At 38.4% G+C, this 17,939-nt stretch overlaps 1 protein-coding gene across 3 annotated transcripts in view; it reads right to left on the reverse strand.

Moving 5' to 3' along the window:
- Positions 1 to 17,939, reverse strand: part of LOC126190833 (speckle targeted PIP5K1A-regulated poly(A) polymerase-like) — a 186,270-nt gene that overhangs the window by 52,196 nt on the left and 116,135 nt on the right. For all 3 annotated transcript variants that reach the window (XM_049931410.1, XM_049931409.1, XM_049931408.1), the window contains 2 exons: positions 17,170 to 17,334; positions 9,493 to 9,773 (listed from right to left, as the gene is read on the reverse strand). In XM_049931410.1, the coding sequence (XP_049787367.1) occupies positions 9,493 to 9,773; positions 17,170 to 17,334 (446 nt within the window). The remainder of the gene's footprint in view (positions 1 to 9,492; positions 9,774 to 17,169; positions 17,335 to 17,939) is intronic.

Consider the following 17,939-nt stretch of genomic DNA (forward strand, 5'->3'; position numbering starts at 1 on the left):
ATATTAAGTGTAATAGGAAGAATACATGATTAAATTTATAGGTTTTCAGCGAACGTCAGGTGTAAAATGTAAGTGCACAGAGTTGCCACCTCTGGCTGCAACAAAAGTTTTAACCCAGATGGGCTTTGATTCAAACTTTTCCCCATGCTGCTTCAGCTCTATGCCAGAACTTGTTAATCATACGGGCTGATGAGTGTTGGTATGCTCCAATCATGACCACATGGGTAGATCCAAATGAAGTGGTCCAATAAAAATTAAGTTTGTTGTTTGACCATTTTTAAATATTTTAATTTTTTTATATGTGATTACCCTATAATTGAGACGTTCAAAACAGTTTTTTAAAAAAATTTTACCTTTCACCTTTACTGAATGGTGGCCATTTTCATTTGTAAGCATGCGACGATGTTTCAGTTTAGAGACGTTAGCAAAAATATGAATATCTCTGCACTGGGTTAAGTTAAAACATTGCAATTGACATGATTGTTTTTAGGAAAGTGTCCCCTACAACACTGTCTATTACACAAAATACCTTAAATTCAAAACTAACCAGTCAAAATCACCTCCAAAGTTTGGTATCCAAATTTTCAAAAATCCACTGTTTAGGCCCAAAAATAACAAACAAGGAGTGATTTATCAGAGTCTATTTTTTTCCTATAGTTAGATATCATACACCAGTAGTCTCATATGGAGCAAGAACACTTACAAACGTTTCCTTACTTTTTTATGAATTTTTGAAATTTGAAAATTTTCATTTTTTGTAAAGTTTGGGGTTAGTTACCTCAGGTGGGACTGAATATAAAAATATGATTTTTGCGCAGTTTGTACACCTATATGATAGCAACATTGATATCTGACTGAACAAAGATACGAATTTTTCAAAATGAGGAAATAATTCACATTACTCTACAACTGATCTTATGGCTGTTGCCTATTTAAATGCTTTATTGTTTCATTGTAATAAAATTTAACTGTGACATATATTTAGTTAGCACTATCACCCAATATTCATTTAGTTCAATCATTTTTAATAATGCAATATTAAACAATAGGAGCTTTCGCTTTTGTTATGTGGTAATAAAAATACCCATTTACGTTTAGGTTTATTGTCAATACAGAAGTACATTACTGCTGGGTGGGGCATTGTTGTAGTTAGTCTGTTCTGAAACCTCTTTTAGAGTGGATGTTCATAGTTCATTGTGAGTGTAGAATGTGTTATGTGCTTTGTTCTGTGTGTAATTTGTAATTAATTTTGAGAGATTAACTGGAATATAATAACATGGATGGAAAGTGCTCTGTTGGACAGATAGTAAGTGAAGTGTGTCACAAAACAGTTTACAGTTCAGTTTCAAAAAACTTGAAAAATGTCAATGACTTTGATGAAGTTAGACAAACTTAGTTTAAATTTCGAGTAAGTTCTTCTGTAACATCAGTGTATGAGTATCATGAGAAGAAATATATTCTGAAGTACAACCACATTTTTGGAAGAAAGTGCTGTGATCCACTTGAAGTTCATAAAAAGCCTATAACTAAAGGTTGAGGGAAATAAAACTTGAACATTTGTTCTTTTATGTGAGAGTGAAACAGCCTCCCAAGTGAAATGTAATGTGATTCCTGAAAATTCCCTGTGCCAAAATTGTTACTCAAAAATATTTGTTGTGAATCCAGAACCAGAATCATGTAACCTTGATAATGACATTTATATTCCAAAAGAGGAAGCTGTTAGCGTATTGGACATTGTTGGTTCTAAGTTAGACGTATCTCCTACTTTGAAAATAATAACATTAAGTAGCAGAAAAAGGAAAGCAGCGATTTAAAATAAGGTACAACAAATTTCAGACAAAATTAGAAAAGTCTTGGAATCATGCTTTAATAATACAGATACCAACATTATTTCTAAAGAAGAAGAAAATCTACCACCAGCATCATCTGACACTGAATGTTTGAGCTTAATAGAGAAATTAAAAATTAAATGTTCAGTGACATCTAAAGAGGAAAAAGTTAAAATTTTAAGTTTGCTGCCTAGCTCATGGTCAAGAGAAAAAAAAATAGTTCATGAATTCAACGTTTCTCATCGTTTGGTTAAACCAACCCGAAAATTAGTGAAAAAGCAAGGAATTCTTCCAGTTTTAGGAAAGAAGAAAGTAGGTATAAGTGAAGAAACAATTAAAAAGATGCAGCAGTTTTTTTGAAGATGATGAAAACAGCAGAGTGTGCCCAGGTTGCAAAGATAGCAAAAGAGTTGTTATAAATGGAGTTAAAGTAACGAAGCAGAAATGACTAGTGCTGTCAAATTTAAATGAATTTTATGTAGCTTTCGAAAATTCTCATCCTGAATGCAAAATTGGAAGGTCAAAATTTTGTGACCTCCACCCTAACTAGTGTATTTTGGCTGGATCCTCAGGGACACACTCCATATGTGTTTGCTTATATCTTCAAAATGTCAAACTGATGATGGCGGGTGCAAAACTCAGTGATCTTAACTACAAAGAGTTACTAGATTTAATGGTCTGTGACACTAACAGTTATGACTGCATGATAAGTTTGTGCAATAAATGCCTGGTAAGGGAAGCATTATTGAATTGTTTCACGAATATGATGAGGAAATGCCAGACAGTATTACCTTCAAACATTGGGTCACAACTGACAGGGCAGAAATGATAACAGTGGTTAAATCTCAGAAAGAGTACTTGGAATCCTTAACTGATAACTTACAAAAACTCAAAAGTCACCACTATGTTTCTAAAATCCAAGGTAAGTTTTTGAAGAACAAAAAAGCACAACTTCATGAAACTGTATGCATAGTGCTAGCAGATTTTCCAGAAAATTTTACATTTGTGATTCAGGATGCAATACAAGGGTACCACTGGGTCAATGATCAGGCAACAGTGCATGCATTTATTCCCTACTTTAAAAATGAGAAAGATGAAGTTTGCAGTTCTTCAATTTCCATTCTAAGCTACTACTCGGAGCACAACACTTTGCCTGTATATGTGTTTCAAAAGTATGTAATAAATTACATAAAAGAACATTTTCCCAAGGTTGAGAAGCTCATATACTTTTCAGATGGAAGTGGTAGTCAGCATAAGAACAAAAGGGATTTTTCAAATCTGTGCAAGCACAAAGTAGACTTTCGGTTGGATGCTGAATGGCACTTTTTTGCATCTTGCCATGGTAAAAATGCATGTGATGGAGTAGGAGGTACAACAAAATGTGAAGTAAGTAAAGCCAGCCTACCAAGACCAACCACAGACCAAATTCTCACATTACAGGACATGTATGTCTTTCCAAGGATAATATTAAAGGCATTACCTATTTTATGATCAAGAAAGAAGAAGTGGTTCTGCATACAAAAACAACACTTCAAACCAGATTTGAAAATAAAAGGAACAACGCATTTCCACAAATTCCACGGCACTGAAGAAAACTTAGTTCGATGCTATGCAACAGCAGAAACCGAAATTTATGAGGATCATTGTGTTCGTAAAATTACATCTCTGTCTTTAACGTTGAATGATATAGTGGCATGTGTGTATGATTAACAGTGGTGGCTTGCAGAGGTTGAAAGAATAAGTTTGGAAAACAATAATGTTTTTGTGCATTTTTACAATCCTGCTGGCCCAAGAACATCATTCAAGAAATCTACTAGTGACAGAGTTTGGATACCAATGAAAAATGTTTTAAGGAAACTTTCAGTGCTTGAACTTACCACAGCAACTGGGAGGTCTTATTCTATATCACAGAAGCTGTCTGAAGAAATAAGTGTTCTTAACATTCACCACCAGGTTTAGAAACAGTCGCATCTCGAAGGACGTTAATTGAAAATATTTATTTTAAGTATGTCAAAATAATATAAATGTTAATTTCAGTGATGTTTCCAATGTTTGTCTTGTGAGCATTATCTGTCAGTATGCTAGCTACTGCTGACTGCCAAGACAATGAAAGTCTGTAATCTTCATTACAGTTCATGTTGGTGGTCAACTTTCCTATCTTGATTGTGTCTTGTATCTTCATTTGGTAGGCAAGTGGCTCTCTAGCTAGCACACAAGTCTCCTCAAAATGTATATGTTGACCATATGATTTCGGTGTTCTGCCACAACAGATTTCTATGTCTGTCCGAGCCGTACGTGATGTTAATTGTCTATGTTGTTGGAAGTTGCCACAACTCACAATCACAGCTGACCTCACAAAAACCAGCTATGTATAGTTCATTGATGGCATCTTACGTGGTCTACAGCGGGTCAAAAGTTTTGTTGTTGCTCCAAAAAATCAGTTTAATGCCCAACTGGCAAAGAATTTTTCACCACATGATCTGTGATTCCTCCCAGGTATGGTACAAGAGTGAAGCATAATTGTTCTACCAACTCACATCTGTAGTTCTTGTTCTTTGTGGACATGGCATGGTTATAAAAGGTTCTTCACTGCATCCATTAGTTCTGTAGGTGGAGCACAACTTCTGCAGTTCCAACTACGTCAGCAGTACTGCAGATTTGATTATCCCTGACAGTCAACATAGGCAAATTCCATTCTTCTGCTGTGAGTAATGGTGATTGTGGGGAAAGGCAGGAGGGGTGGGTGGTTCATAGCACGCAGGTATAGTAAAACACTTTTTTAACGAATCTCTGGGGACCTTAATATTTCTTCCTTAAATAGGAGTTTTGCCAGAACACATGGAAAGAGTGATCCAGAATCACAGTTCAAGCATTTTAAGGTAACATAAGAGCTATTTAATTACAAAATTACCAATACCTTGTGCTACAAATTTAAATGCAGTAAATATATTCCACTTTTCACAATGCACATTCTTTACTCATTCTAAAAAAATCAAAAAAGTTTTGTTTGTTTTGTCCTTCCAGAATATTGTAGTGAAAGAAGTTGTCACTTCAGCTGGTTGACAGAAGTTAGAATTGATCCATCTACATCAAAAGAGGAAAATCGAACAATGGAAACTCTTGGTAGGAATATCCACAACACAGGAAAAGATAGATTGCTACTTACCATAAAGATGACACACTAAGCTGCAGACAGGCATAATTAAAAGACACTTACACATAAGCTTTTGGCCACAGCCTTTGTCAGGAAGAGGCATTCTGGTCCAAACTGCCAAAGTTGGCAGTGGTGTGCAAGGTATGCTTGTTTGTGAGAATGAATGGTGTGTGTTTCTCTTCTTCTGACAAAGGCTATGGCCAAGAGCTTAAGTGTAAGTGTCTTAATTGTGCCTGTCTGCAACTTAGCATATCATTTTTACGGTAAATAGTAATCTATCCTTTCCCACATTGTTAAAAGGGGAAAAGAAATTCCTAACAGTATCATTTTCTTTCACAGCAGCAGGGAAACTTAATGCAAGTCTCCTTTTTTCCTTCTTCTTCATCACTGTCACCGCTAGCTCCTACCTGTGTTCCTTCATAAGCACTTCATTTGCACTCATCTCAGGTATGGAAGTCAGGATATCAGTATCACAACAAACATCTCCTGGATTGTGGCATTTTCAGATATACCAGTTTTGGTACACCTACTCCAGTTTTCTTCTACATCTTCTTCAACAGTTACTGATGAACCATAGCCAGACTTTGTGAAATAATTTAACACAGTCTACTCTGTTAAAGAATTCCAGGCAGCAACAAACATATGCTTAGGCTGTACAATGCTGAGTCTCATCATTACTTTCCTCTCAAAGGATGAAACTGATTTCTACACAGCTGCTACTCTACATTTGGTTTTAACAGAGTGTATTATGCCCACGTTCAGAGACTACAGATAACATGTGCAGTTCGGAGGAAGGAACAAAACAGTTACATTCCTCAGAAATTGTGTTTCCTTGGGGTGTACAGGGCTTAAGTCAATAATAAGTACAATTTTTCATCCTGCTGCACCCATTGTGGCATCCAAATGTCTGAAAAAGTCAGCGAGATTTGTGACATCTCCAGGGACAGGCGTTGTACTCATATGTACAAATTAGTGTTTTTATGTTTTGAAAGTATCTGGGAATTAATAGTGGAGGAAACTTTTCACTTGCATCACTATATAAACAATAGTGTCGTCATCCTTTCTTTACTTTTTTTACCACTGTGGAATTTTTCTTCTTTAACAGCATATGATTTTGCAGGAAGTGAACTATAAAAGACATCAGATTTATCAGTGCTGAAAATGTAGGGATCACGACCCTGTACGAGGTGTGTGAGAAAGGAATAAGACCGACAAGACTGCAACCGATCTGACAACACAGCATAAACATACTTGTGTAGACAGGTGTGTTCATTCCTTCTAGATGTGCAGTCCAAGTTTCAGCTCCGTACAGCCACCACATGATTTTTGAAAGTGGCACCAGTGAAGTTGTGCTGTGTGTTACAAAAATGGGAAAAGTGGAATTTAGAGCAACATTTTGTCCTCAAGTTTTGCATTAAATTTGGGGAATCCACATGGATGACCTTTGGAAAGTTTGAAACAGAGCTATGGGGAACATACATTATCAAGAGCACAAGTTTTTCACTGGCAGAAATCGCTTTTGGAAGGGCAAGAGTACGTTGTTGATGAACCTCACTTCCTTCGCTGTACACCAAATTTTGACAAGTTTTGCACATGTGTCAAAATGATGCCAAAAAGTCTCACAACTGAGCAGAAGTATAATCGAAGTAATGTGTGTGTTGATCTTCTTGAGAGGGTTACCAATTACCACAAATGGTTTACTCATATGGTCACAGGTGATGAAACCTGTATTTTTTAGTACAATCCTAAGTTGAAGCAGCAACGCCGCGAGTGGCACTCTGAGACAGCTCCTCAAATGAAAAAAGCTCGAATGAGCAAATCAAAGATAAAAAAAATGATGATTTGTTTTTTTGAAAGATGAGGTATCATACATAAAGAACTTGTTCCTCAAGGTCAAACTGTCAACTAAGTGTTTTACAAAGATGTCCTTGATAGACTCAGGAAAAGGGTGAATCAAGTTAGACTCGACATTATAGACAAATGGATTCTGCATCATGACAACAACTCATGTCACACAGCCACTACCATCACTCAAAAAGCAATCCTGTTGTTCCACAGCCCCCTATTCACCTGATCTGAGTCTTTGTAACTTTTTTGTCTTCCCAAAATTGAAAAATGTCTTAAATTGAGGTCATTTCAGGACTCTGGAGAGCATTCAAAAGAATGTGACCGACATCTTAAAGGCCATACCAGTTGAAGCGTTTCAGTGCTGCTACGAACACTGGCAACAACAACTCCACCGACATATAGCTGCCAAAGGGAACTATTTTGAAGGGGGCAATATTGTTGCTTGCAACAAATAAAACTTTGGTAGAGAAAAGCTCAGTCTCATTACTTTTCTCACACACCTCACATCAATGGTGGCAGTACAATGTTCTCCCAATAGTTCATGTTTCTATGGTCAAAGCCTCACTAATGCCATTCTTCAGATTGGGTTCACGAGTCTTCTCTTGCAGTATGTTTCCACTTATGGGAATGTTTCCCCTTCTCAGTCCTTGAAACTACTTTAGAAGAATATTTTCCACAGCTCTTAAAGTAGATGTATGAATGTTCTTCCTTTCTGGATCTGCAAGAATTGTTAGGTTTGGCATTTAAGAACTTTTTGAATATGCTACACATGCAGATTGAACTAAATTGGATTTCTTCACCATGTCAGAAAGATTTATGTTACAATTGCCACTGACATAGCGGATGATCACCAGCTTTTGTTGAACTGTAAGCTCTCTACATTTGCAAGCCATAACTCCACAAAAGGAAAATTGATAGCTTTGACGTTTCATTAAACAAACAACTACACCTTTTGTGCTTGGTAGACTCAGAGACTGTGACATCTGATCATGTGATGTAAGTCAAACGGAAATCTATTTCTGATACTTTCACTGCATCTGCTGGTATTGATACAAGGGAAGTTGAGTGGGTGACTACGATAGTCTGCTTGAAAGCAGACTTCTTGTTGAAGCGGGATTTTTAAACATGGGGAAACATAACACTGTTCTTATAGGAGTGTCACTAGGACCAACGGAACTATTCCTTAATAGCAAGATTTCCTTATTAGTGGGTTTGTTAATTCAGGGTTTCATTGTATGTATCAATGTTGCTCAGTTTCTTGTACATTAGACACCTGCTCCTGTTGATACACAGCACATGCTGGGAGTTTATGAAGTCTGATGTAAGTCGGAGGTAATTTACATTGGAGGGACCTAACAGAACATGGATAAAAAAGCAAAGCACTTCCTATGGCTCAAACAACCTCATAAAGTCACGTGGAAAAATGTCAAAATGAATGTGGCAAACATATACAAATCAAGATAACTTGGCAGCCACTTCCCTTCAAAAGGAAGCTATGAGAGCTGAAGGTAGTCAAGTGGTCCATAACATGAACCACAATAGTAGTAACAAGTTTCCATTGCTTTGGCAGCCAGCAGTAGCCAGGAAAAGACAGCTCTGCAACACAAGTCCATGAACACTTTCACAGACAGCACACAATGTAAAAACCTGTCCTAACTGGTAATAGACACCATAGGAACAGCAGAACATTACAGAATCATCTCCCTCCTGATTTCCATCTTAAATTACAATGAATAAAGAACTACAGCTTTCTTCCTCTTCACTTTGACGCTCAATCACACGAAAACTTTTATTCCTGCTCCTTTTAATGAAATATAGGGGCAGGCCTGAAGATTAAAAGTTGTACTGACCCGGATTGGTTGATTTGGGAGAGAGGACCAAACAGTGATGTCATTGGTCCCACCGAATTAGGGATGGATGTGGAAGGAAGTCAGCCATGCCCTTCAAAGGAATCATCCCAGAATTTGCCTGAAGCGATTTAGGGAAATCTCGGAAAACCTAAATCACAATGGCCAGACACAGATTTGAACCGTTGTCCTCCCGAATGTGAGTCTGGTGTGCTAACCACTGCTTTACCTTCCTCGGTGACCCAGATGAATTAAATTCCCAAATGAAGGCTGTTTGCAACAATGGCTGAAATGATGGTACATCATTTTACAAGACAACATGGTCTACAACCCAGAAGAATTTTAAGTAAGTGTTACAAATTGTTTGGCTTTAAAAAACGTCAAAATGATCAAGTGGTTACATGAAATAAAATGAAGTAAATTAGCAAATAAGACATTTCTTAGAGCATAAACATTTCAAAGGCTCCGCAAATCAAAGTGAATGGTGGCTCTCTCAAGCACTTTTGATGCCTCCAACTTCTGTCATTCTTTGACAAAAAGGAAGGCAGTGACAAAGTTGCTTTAGATTGTGCATACAGAAAGACGTTCCCTTCTATTTTTCTGATGGAAAGTTTTCATGATAAACAGACAGCCCCTGCCAATATGCTTCATCTTTCAATATAGCAATTTCAAATACTATGCAAACGATAGCTTAAGACTGAATCTCATACATAAATGCACTTTACTTTTCAAATTTTGTTGTGTAGCTAAGGAATGTAGCACACACAATTATAGCACAAATATCTCAAAATAGGAGTATAATTGAGTCACTTACCGGTCTTAACCATCTCATATGCTTGTTTGCATTTAATTTGAAACTCTGATACAGTTTCTTCATCAACTCTACTGGTCAGATTCACATTTAATTGATACGGGTCCTGTAAAACCATAGGGGTATCTACCCTGAGTGGTCTAGCACCACTATACATTATTCTATTGTACAGCTGCATTTCTGGTGGGATTGCCATTCCTCCTCTAATGAAAATTTCACGGTCCAGCACATCTCCCATGTATGGTGCCAATACTACTCGCTCCAGTCTAACTTCTGAGTAGTAACTGCAAAAAAATGTTGATAGCAAAAAAAATGAAAAATAAAATATTACAGACAGACTTTACATCATGATTTTTAGGAAAATAAGCTATATTGTAAAGACAAGGTAATGATGAGATAGAAAAAAGAAATGCTCACATCGACTTCAAAATACATCAATTTTTCAAGAACCTCTACCTCTTAACTGCTCAAGAAAGTACCGATAAACAAAAAAGGAGGTAATGGGCAGTAGACAAGCATATTTGAAGTTCATTTAAGAGTACTGTCAGCTATCGGAGAAAAGCGTTCCTCACACACACACACACACACACACACACACACACACACACACACACACACAGAAACAAAATCACTATTGTTTCCTCTGTATGGGGAGGGATAGTAGGGTAGGGATTGGAGGAAGATGCCATAGTGCTATCTTTGGAAGTGTGCAAGATGCGACAAGGACAGGATAGAAGGTGGTTAGGCACACAACATCGGGAGGCTGCACTGGGAAAGGGGGGGGGGGGGGGGGGGGGGGGTTGGGGGAGCAAAGAAGGGGAAAGAAGTATGCAGGGGGTCTGGAGGGTACAGCAAGCATGTGTGACTGGAATGGGAGCAGGGAAGTTGATAGCAGCAAGTGTGGATGGCGACTAGCAAAAGTTTCGGGGGGATTGGGGGGGGGGGGGGGATGACAGTTTACAAGAATCCAGATTATGCTGTAGGATGAGTTCCAAACAGCACAATTCAGAGAAGTTGGTATTTGTGGAAAGAGGGAAGACTTCAGATGACAAAGGCTGTGAAGAAGTCACTCATGTCGAGCACAGCATGATGTGTGGCATGCATGGCAGCCAGGTGTCTCTTGGGCTCAGTATGGTAGCGGCTGTTCATGTGGACAGGAAACTGTATCGCAAATTTATGAAATAATTTATACTGCTTCAGTCACTTTTTTATTAACATTTAATTAGCACAAAGTGTTTCAGCAGCATGCTGCCCTCATCAGGTACATTTACATTATATTAATCTGAAAGGGTTTTTATGTTCATTTGCTGACTGTGCCAGTGAGATGACGTATTGACATACAGTTGTTTTGGTTGGAAATTTAGTTGTCTGGCACATAGAACACAGTAGCAAACACATCACAGCTTATCAGTTTCACATACAGATGATGTCCCTGTGCTATGTGTGCCAGACAACTAAATTTCCACAAAAAATACTCCTACATCAATACATAACCTCAATGGCACACACAGCAAATGAACCTAAAAACACTTCTTCAGATTAATATAATGTAAATGTAATTGCAATGCACCTGATGATTACAGCATGCTGCCAAAACACATTGCACTAATTAAATATTAGCAAAAATGTGGCTGAAGCAGTATAAATTATTTCATAAATTCACAAACAAGCTGTCTGTCCACATGAATGACCTCTGCAAAACTGCCAAGAGAGAACTAGACCACACAGTTGTCAAGTATGCCCCCCCCCCCCCCCCCCCCCCCCCCCCCCGCCCTGAACACAGTATCTGACTTCAGTGACTGCTATACATCTTTTGTTTATGTGACCTTCCTCGCTTCAACCTTTGGAAGTACTTGGCTCTATCCCCTTCCCTTTCCTCACTCCAAATACATGTGCACGTGCACAAACGCACGCACGCACGCACGCACACACACACACACACACACACACACACACCCTATCATCCTGTTGCCATGACATCCCTGCAGTCTCCAACAGGCAGCACTACAGCATCTTCCTCAGCCCTACCCTGCTACCACTACCCCTCCCAACACCAAACCCCGTTTGTAACCCTACGACCCATCACAGCCGAGAATGCTGCTCACCGCATTCAGGCCTTAGTGCACAGACAGTTCTCTCTCTCTCTCTCTCTCTCTCTCTCACTCTCTGTGTGTGTGTGTGTGTGTGTGCTTGTGTGTGTGTGTGTGTGTGTGTGTGTGTGTGTGTGTGTACTTTTAAATGTGCCTGCCTACACATCTGCGTGGTGAGCAGCAATCTATCTTATTTCGCATTATTGTTATTTCATCCTGTATTTTCCATTGTTTAAAAAAAGAAACCATCAGCTCACTGTAAGCCATTTCCTAGGTAAAGCTTTATTATCTTAAACTAGTTACCCCTCCTATTCAGCAATTTTTCTGTGTTAAGTCCTGAGAACTAGTTACTCAACATGCAGCAGAAATGTTAATTATTCATTCACTGATCACTTGTTTAATAAATGAGTTACAACTGATTACATGAGTGACAGTTCACACGTCTTTCCATGCCCCTATTTCCTGAATTGTATTGTAGTTGTTGACTGGAGACATACTCTGCTGTTATAACTGGTGAAATATTCTGACGCACTTAACAATTTCTTTTTACCCCCTTTTTATGTTTATTATGAATAAAACCTGCTTCATAACTAACCTTTACAAGCAGCTCCACAAAACACCTGCGACACACTAGCAACATAATAATAGAATCGTTTCACCCACAACACATGGGAGCTGACACTGTTACTAGGGATTATAGTTGGTCATACTGTCATAATAGCTGTTACAGTCGTAACTATCCTGCTTATTACTATACAATGAAAAACAACACAGGACCTTATGGGAGAACACAAATATCAGTAACAACTCAAAACAACAATCCAATTGCACTTCTACTAACATATCACCACACTCACTAACTTACATATACATCGCAGACAAAAGTGGTTAAAAAACTTAAAAATAAGAATCCACAGAATAGTAAGTGCAGTTTAATGGGTAAGTGAACAATTACTATGTCATTTATATATGTTACTTTGAGAAATTCCAAATTTTCCCATGGTTTGGAGTTCATGTTAAATTGTACATACCTTTATAGCTGGATGTGTATGCCAGTTCAGGGGTCAGAGGATGGCAAGGATATATCACTTCCACTGTATTGTTCAAAACAACCTTCAAGTTGAGAACAGTTTTCCCTTTCTAGGATAATAACTCTGCTACAACTATACTCAGTCTTTCATATTCATCTGCACTATCGGATTCGGCCCCCAAAACATAAATGTGCAGATACGGTCTTTGATTTTAAGGACGGTGTTAAATCACACATAAATTAACAGAATAAATGCTCAAATAAGAAATATGGAACTGTAGATGTGTAATACTTTAGATTAGACAGGACATTGCACAAAATTTCAAAATTTTTAATATGTATGTGCTCTCATTTGTTAAAATAGAGCAGATAGCTGGTAAATTAACTACTGTTCTAGTGTCAGAACACAAAATATGAACAGTTTAAACATAACATATTAAGATCTCTACTGTGGTAGCTGCCACCTGTTCCATATCAAGATGTCTTACTCACAGCCTCATCACACTTTGACACTGCACCGGCAGTGGGAAGCAGGAGTTGTCGAAACATAGTGATAAGCTTACCAGAGCCTTTATTGACATACAATATCCTATCCTGCTCATCCATAAACTGACCTCCAACATCAGAAATTCTGCTAACCTGCCACCAACCAGCATTCCTCTGATCACCCAGACCTTGAATCACTCAACCACATCCTTCACCAGGGTCTTGTGCTGAAACTACCTCTCATAATGCCCTTAAATGAGTGAGATCCTACCTAAAATCCCATTCAAAGTAGAGTTCCACCACCCACCCAATCTACAGAATATCCTTGTTCACCCCTATTCCAATTCTGCTCCCAATCCTGCACCCCCTCGTGGTTGGCCCAGGTGCAAGATGTGTCCCATACACCTCCTAGCACAGTCCAGTAACAAGCATTTTATACACTAAGTGCAGGTTCATGTGTGAAAGCAGCCATGACACATTTCAGCTATGCTACAATTACTGTACAGCATTCTATGTAGGCAATACCAGTAACCAACTCTACTCACATGAATTGTCTCTCACTCACTCTCACCCCCCCCCCCCCCCCAATACCCACCACTCTCCTTCTCCATCTCCACCTTCATCAGCACATGCAGCTGGTCAGTCTTACCTCAGCTGCTGGAGTGTTCCTTTTAGGTGTGTCTGTGGTTGTGCGTATGAATGTGTGTACTTTTCTTAGAAAAAGAACAAGAACTCAAAAGCAAGTGTGAATAATGTTTTCTGTTATGCATGTCCGTGCTACATACCTCAGTCCACTATCGGTGAGTGGTTGCCTTTCTTGTATTTTAAACATATTAATATCTGTATTGCAGATGAATGTATCATCTCAACAGGCCAGGAAGCCATAAGTTAATGGTAATACCATGGGGCTGAGACACTCTTAGAAATGGATGCTGAGTGAGAAAAAGTGACATTTAAAAATAAGTGCAACTCTGATAGGTCTGGAGCAAATACAACTTAGCTTTATAAATATTTGACTTACTGGCAGGAAAAAACTTTGAGAGACACTCATAGCTTCCCTTGAGATAGCAGTTGAGCATTTAAAAGACATCACCAACAACCAATATTAGTGTTTAAACAGCACTTTTTGTGGCCACTAGAATGAATGCTAACAGTGCTGCTAACATGTGAACCCACATTTACTTGAAAACAATATTTAAATGTTCAAAACATCCATTTCACACAGGGCATGAGATCAGGCTGTTGCAAAGACTGTTCCACATTCCCTGGAAGTAGTCAGCATTCAAGCAGACACAGTTGCTCAAAATGTCATTGCAGTCAAGGAATGTTTCATTTGTAAAGGAAATAACTATCAGTGTAATGTTGTTTGTTGACTGACTTGGTGTGTACTGCGGTGTGGAGCTGGTCTTCACTGAGATTGGGTAAACATCAAGAAAAGTTACATGAGATTTAACTGTGAAAGTGAGTTACGGGATTACAAGAATTACAATAGGTCAGTTTCACCTTGTACTCATGCAGTCAAAATACTGTAAATGTAATAAAACTGTACATGACTGTAAATCCATACCCAACCCCTTAATAAACAAACTTAACAATCTAACCAACAAACAGCACTATTAACACTCTGATGTCTGTCATCCGATCCATGTGAAATGTTCCCCCTTTACAGCATTTACATTTTGAGCAAGCATATTTGTGCTGATGCAAGCTACACCATCAGTCTCCAAAACAGCCTCCTGTTCAGAACCTACATGCCTCATGAACCCATTTCCTCCCCTTATGATGATTATTCTTCTGACCACCCCTACTATAATACTTACCCTATGCATCCTCCTAACAGAACCTTTGAAACTGTGTTACTGGCAAGCCCCGTTACATCAAAGGGAAGGTAGTAGTTTATGTGCAACAGCTGTCCGGCTTTTTGTATTCATATGACTATATTGGTATAACCACCTACACACATATAGTGTGTACTAGTAACACACAGTAACATGTTCAGAGCACATAAAAGTTGTGACATTGGTCCCACCTGGCTTCTCCATCCCACTACCAGTTCCTCAAAAGTCCACAGATGAAAAATGGGCCTGATTCTCATTACCCACATGACCCCAATACATGGCAATTTTTCTGATTTTCTTTTTCTTTATTGTTTGTTTTCCTATTTTTTATTTTTATTTCATCAATTTTTTTAGACCTCTGTGCCATTTTTCTTGCACTTCAGTTTCTCTTATTTTTTGGCTCATTTACAAAATATTTCCACTTCTCTCTGACTCATCTACTACTCACTCTTTCATTTTCAACTCATCAAATTTTCTAATCTCATTCTGTAGCTATAATCAATCCTCTCATCCTGACCAACTTTCCTCCGAGGTGTCCTAGGTCACTGTATATTGTTAACTCTTACCAGTTTCTTTTCTTTATCTTCACCTCTTTCCCTGTCCGCCCCTGGTAGCTGAGTGCTCAGTGCGACAGAATGTCAATCCTAAGGGCCCGGGTTCGATTCCCAACTGGGTCGGAGATTTCCTCCGCTCAGGGACTGGGTGTTGTATTGTCCTAATCATCATCATTTCATCCCCATCGACGCACATGTCGCCGAAGTGGCGTTAAATCGAAAGATTTGCACCCGGCGAACGGTCTACCCAATGGGAGGCACTTGTCACATGACATTTTATTTACCTCTTTCCCTCTCTTCTACCAGGATGACAAAAATTGAAGATAACGCTTACTGTTTTGTCAACAATGAGATCATTAGAAATGATGCCAAAGTTTTGATACGTCAAGACTCAGAAAGGAAATCTGCCATGTCCTTTCCAAAGTAACCATCCGACGGCGCGGGCATTTACCTTTAAAGGAAAAATACAGATGGACAAACCCTGTAAACTTTGATGACTGGACAATAATTATAACCTCACTTCTCTGGACAATAATTATAACCTCACTTCTCTCGAACGAAAGTCCCATGTCCTAAACTCTATGTCACCTTGCTTGGTAGCAGAAGCAACTTTTGGTCAGAGCAACAACAATGGAAGCTATCCATTCTAAATGTGTTCCTACTACTGCTTATGATGGTCAGTACACTGTCAAGTTACAGTTTGCACAAAGAATCAGCCTGATAAGCATTCACGATCCGCAAACAAAGCCAACGTTGTCATTAACAGACCACTGAACAAACACAAAGAGCGTAAGCCAGAACGTCCAAGCCCAAAGCAGGATCAAATACCAAATAGCAACTAAGCATGACAGAACTGAACGCATATGGCATATGATACTGAACTGAGTCACAGCGGCTCACTTGGCAGGGATACTAAAAAACGTTATTTTATGACATTTTTACAACAGTTAAGGTGGTATGGTGTGGCTCGTTGGTTTAGGGGTAAAGTGCCAGACTATGGATCCAAAGATCTTAGGTTCCATATCTGATCACTTTCACCTTGGATAATGTTAGCTGATGTGAATAATACCAACAAGTTGCATTGCGGTTCAGAGTTCATATTTAACTGTAGTTCCCCATATAACTGGCAGGTTACATCAATTTAGAGGTTGAAAAAAGGCAAGAGCAAACTATCTCCAACAGGAACACGCCTAGTACAGCACTCTTTGGACTCACTGAAAAGAAAACCTGTACAATGAGAAGTTAAGTGATTATGACACCCTCTTCCCCTCCACTCTCTGAAACAAAAAGTTGTTACTGCACAAGATTTATTTCAATATACTTTATCAACAGTGAGTAGATCCATGATGATATACCCTGTATGACTGGGGTACATCATGAAAAACTTACACACGAGAACACAATAGTGGGTTGGCCCCCAATCTAGCAAGACTTCAATGAACATGCATGGGATATACCAAAATATGATATTAGAACCAGTCCAATACTCCACAAAATGTGCACGACTGAAGGAGCTGCAGCAACGTTTGAAGCAAATACGACAAACATGACCCACATGGCAGAAACTGTCCCTGAATTCCAAATAGTAGTGGTCAAGCCAAAAAGGGGAACATTTCATCAACACAGCAGTGTTCCTAAAAACTGTCTGTATAGTGTATCAGTTAACATAACAAAGAACATACCGGAAAAATTCTTCAATTAATATTCTCAGAGGATCCTTGTTAGTTATGTTTTCTGCCATTTCAGGAATATTTTTATCATGCAATACACGTAATGCAGGAACCATGGCTTCAGGTATTTGTTGAAGGTAAAACAAAACCAGCACTGTCATTGCATAGCTGGAGAACCTGTGAAACACAAACAGGAAGTTAACAACAAAGAAAGTTTGTTTAGACCAAATAATATTAGTTACAAGTTTTTGTTGTAATTTATTTTTCATTGTCATAAATGTACTGCATACTTTTTGGTCCCTCAGAAATTAGCTTAGAAGGAATATATGTATTCATCACTAAAAACTCAAAATAATGTTCTCATCTAACAATTACACAGTAGTGACACAAATTGCACCAAATTGTTGAAAAGCAGCACTATTAAACTGATTTCATATGGAAAGACATTTAATGGTGAAATCCTATGTTATTCTTAGAGCCCCTGAGGAGAAGCTAGTCTGATGGCACAACTATTGAAAATAAAAGCTACAGTCTTGTGAGGTAATAGTCAGCTCTTACAGATGGTCAGGAATGGCAACCAAGAAATATCATCTAACATAAGTGTATTTTCAAACAACAGAAAGTCCACAATTGCTGCTCACTATAAAGATGACAAATTGAGTTACAGACAGAATCAAAGGAAACTCCAGGTAGGTATATCAACAATGAAGAAAAAGATGGATTGCTATTTACTGTAAAGAAGACTCATTAACTTGCAGGTAGGCACAATTAAAAGACACTTA

Source organism: Schistocerca cancellata, chromosome 6 (assembly GCF_023864275.1).
Source record: "Schistocerca cancellata isolate TAMUIC-IGC-003103 chromosome 6, iqSchCanc2.1, whole genome shotgun sequence".
Taxonomy (NCBI): domain Eukaryota; kingdom Metazoa; phylum Arthropoda; class Insecta; order Orthoptera; family Acrididae; genus Schistocerca; species Schistocerca cancellata.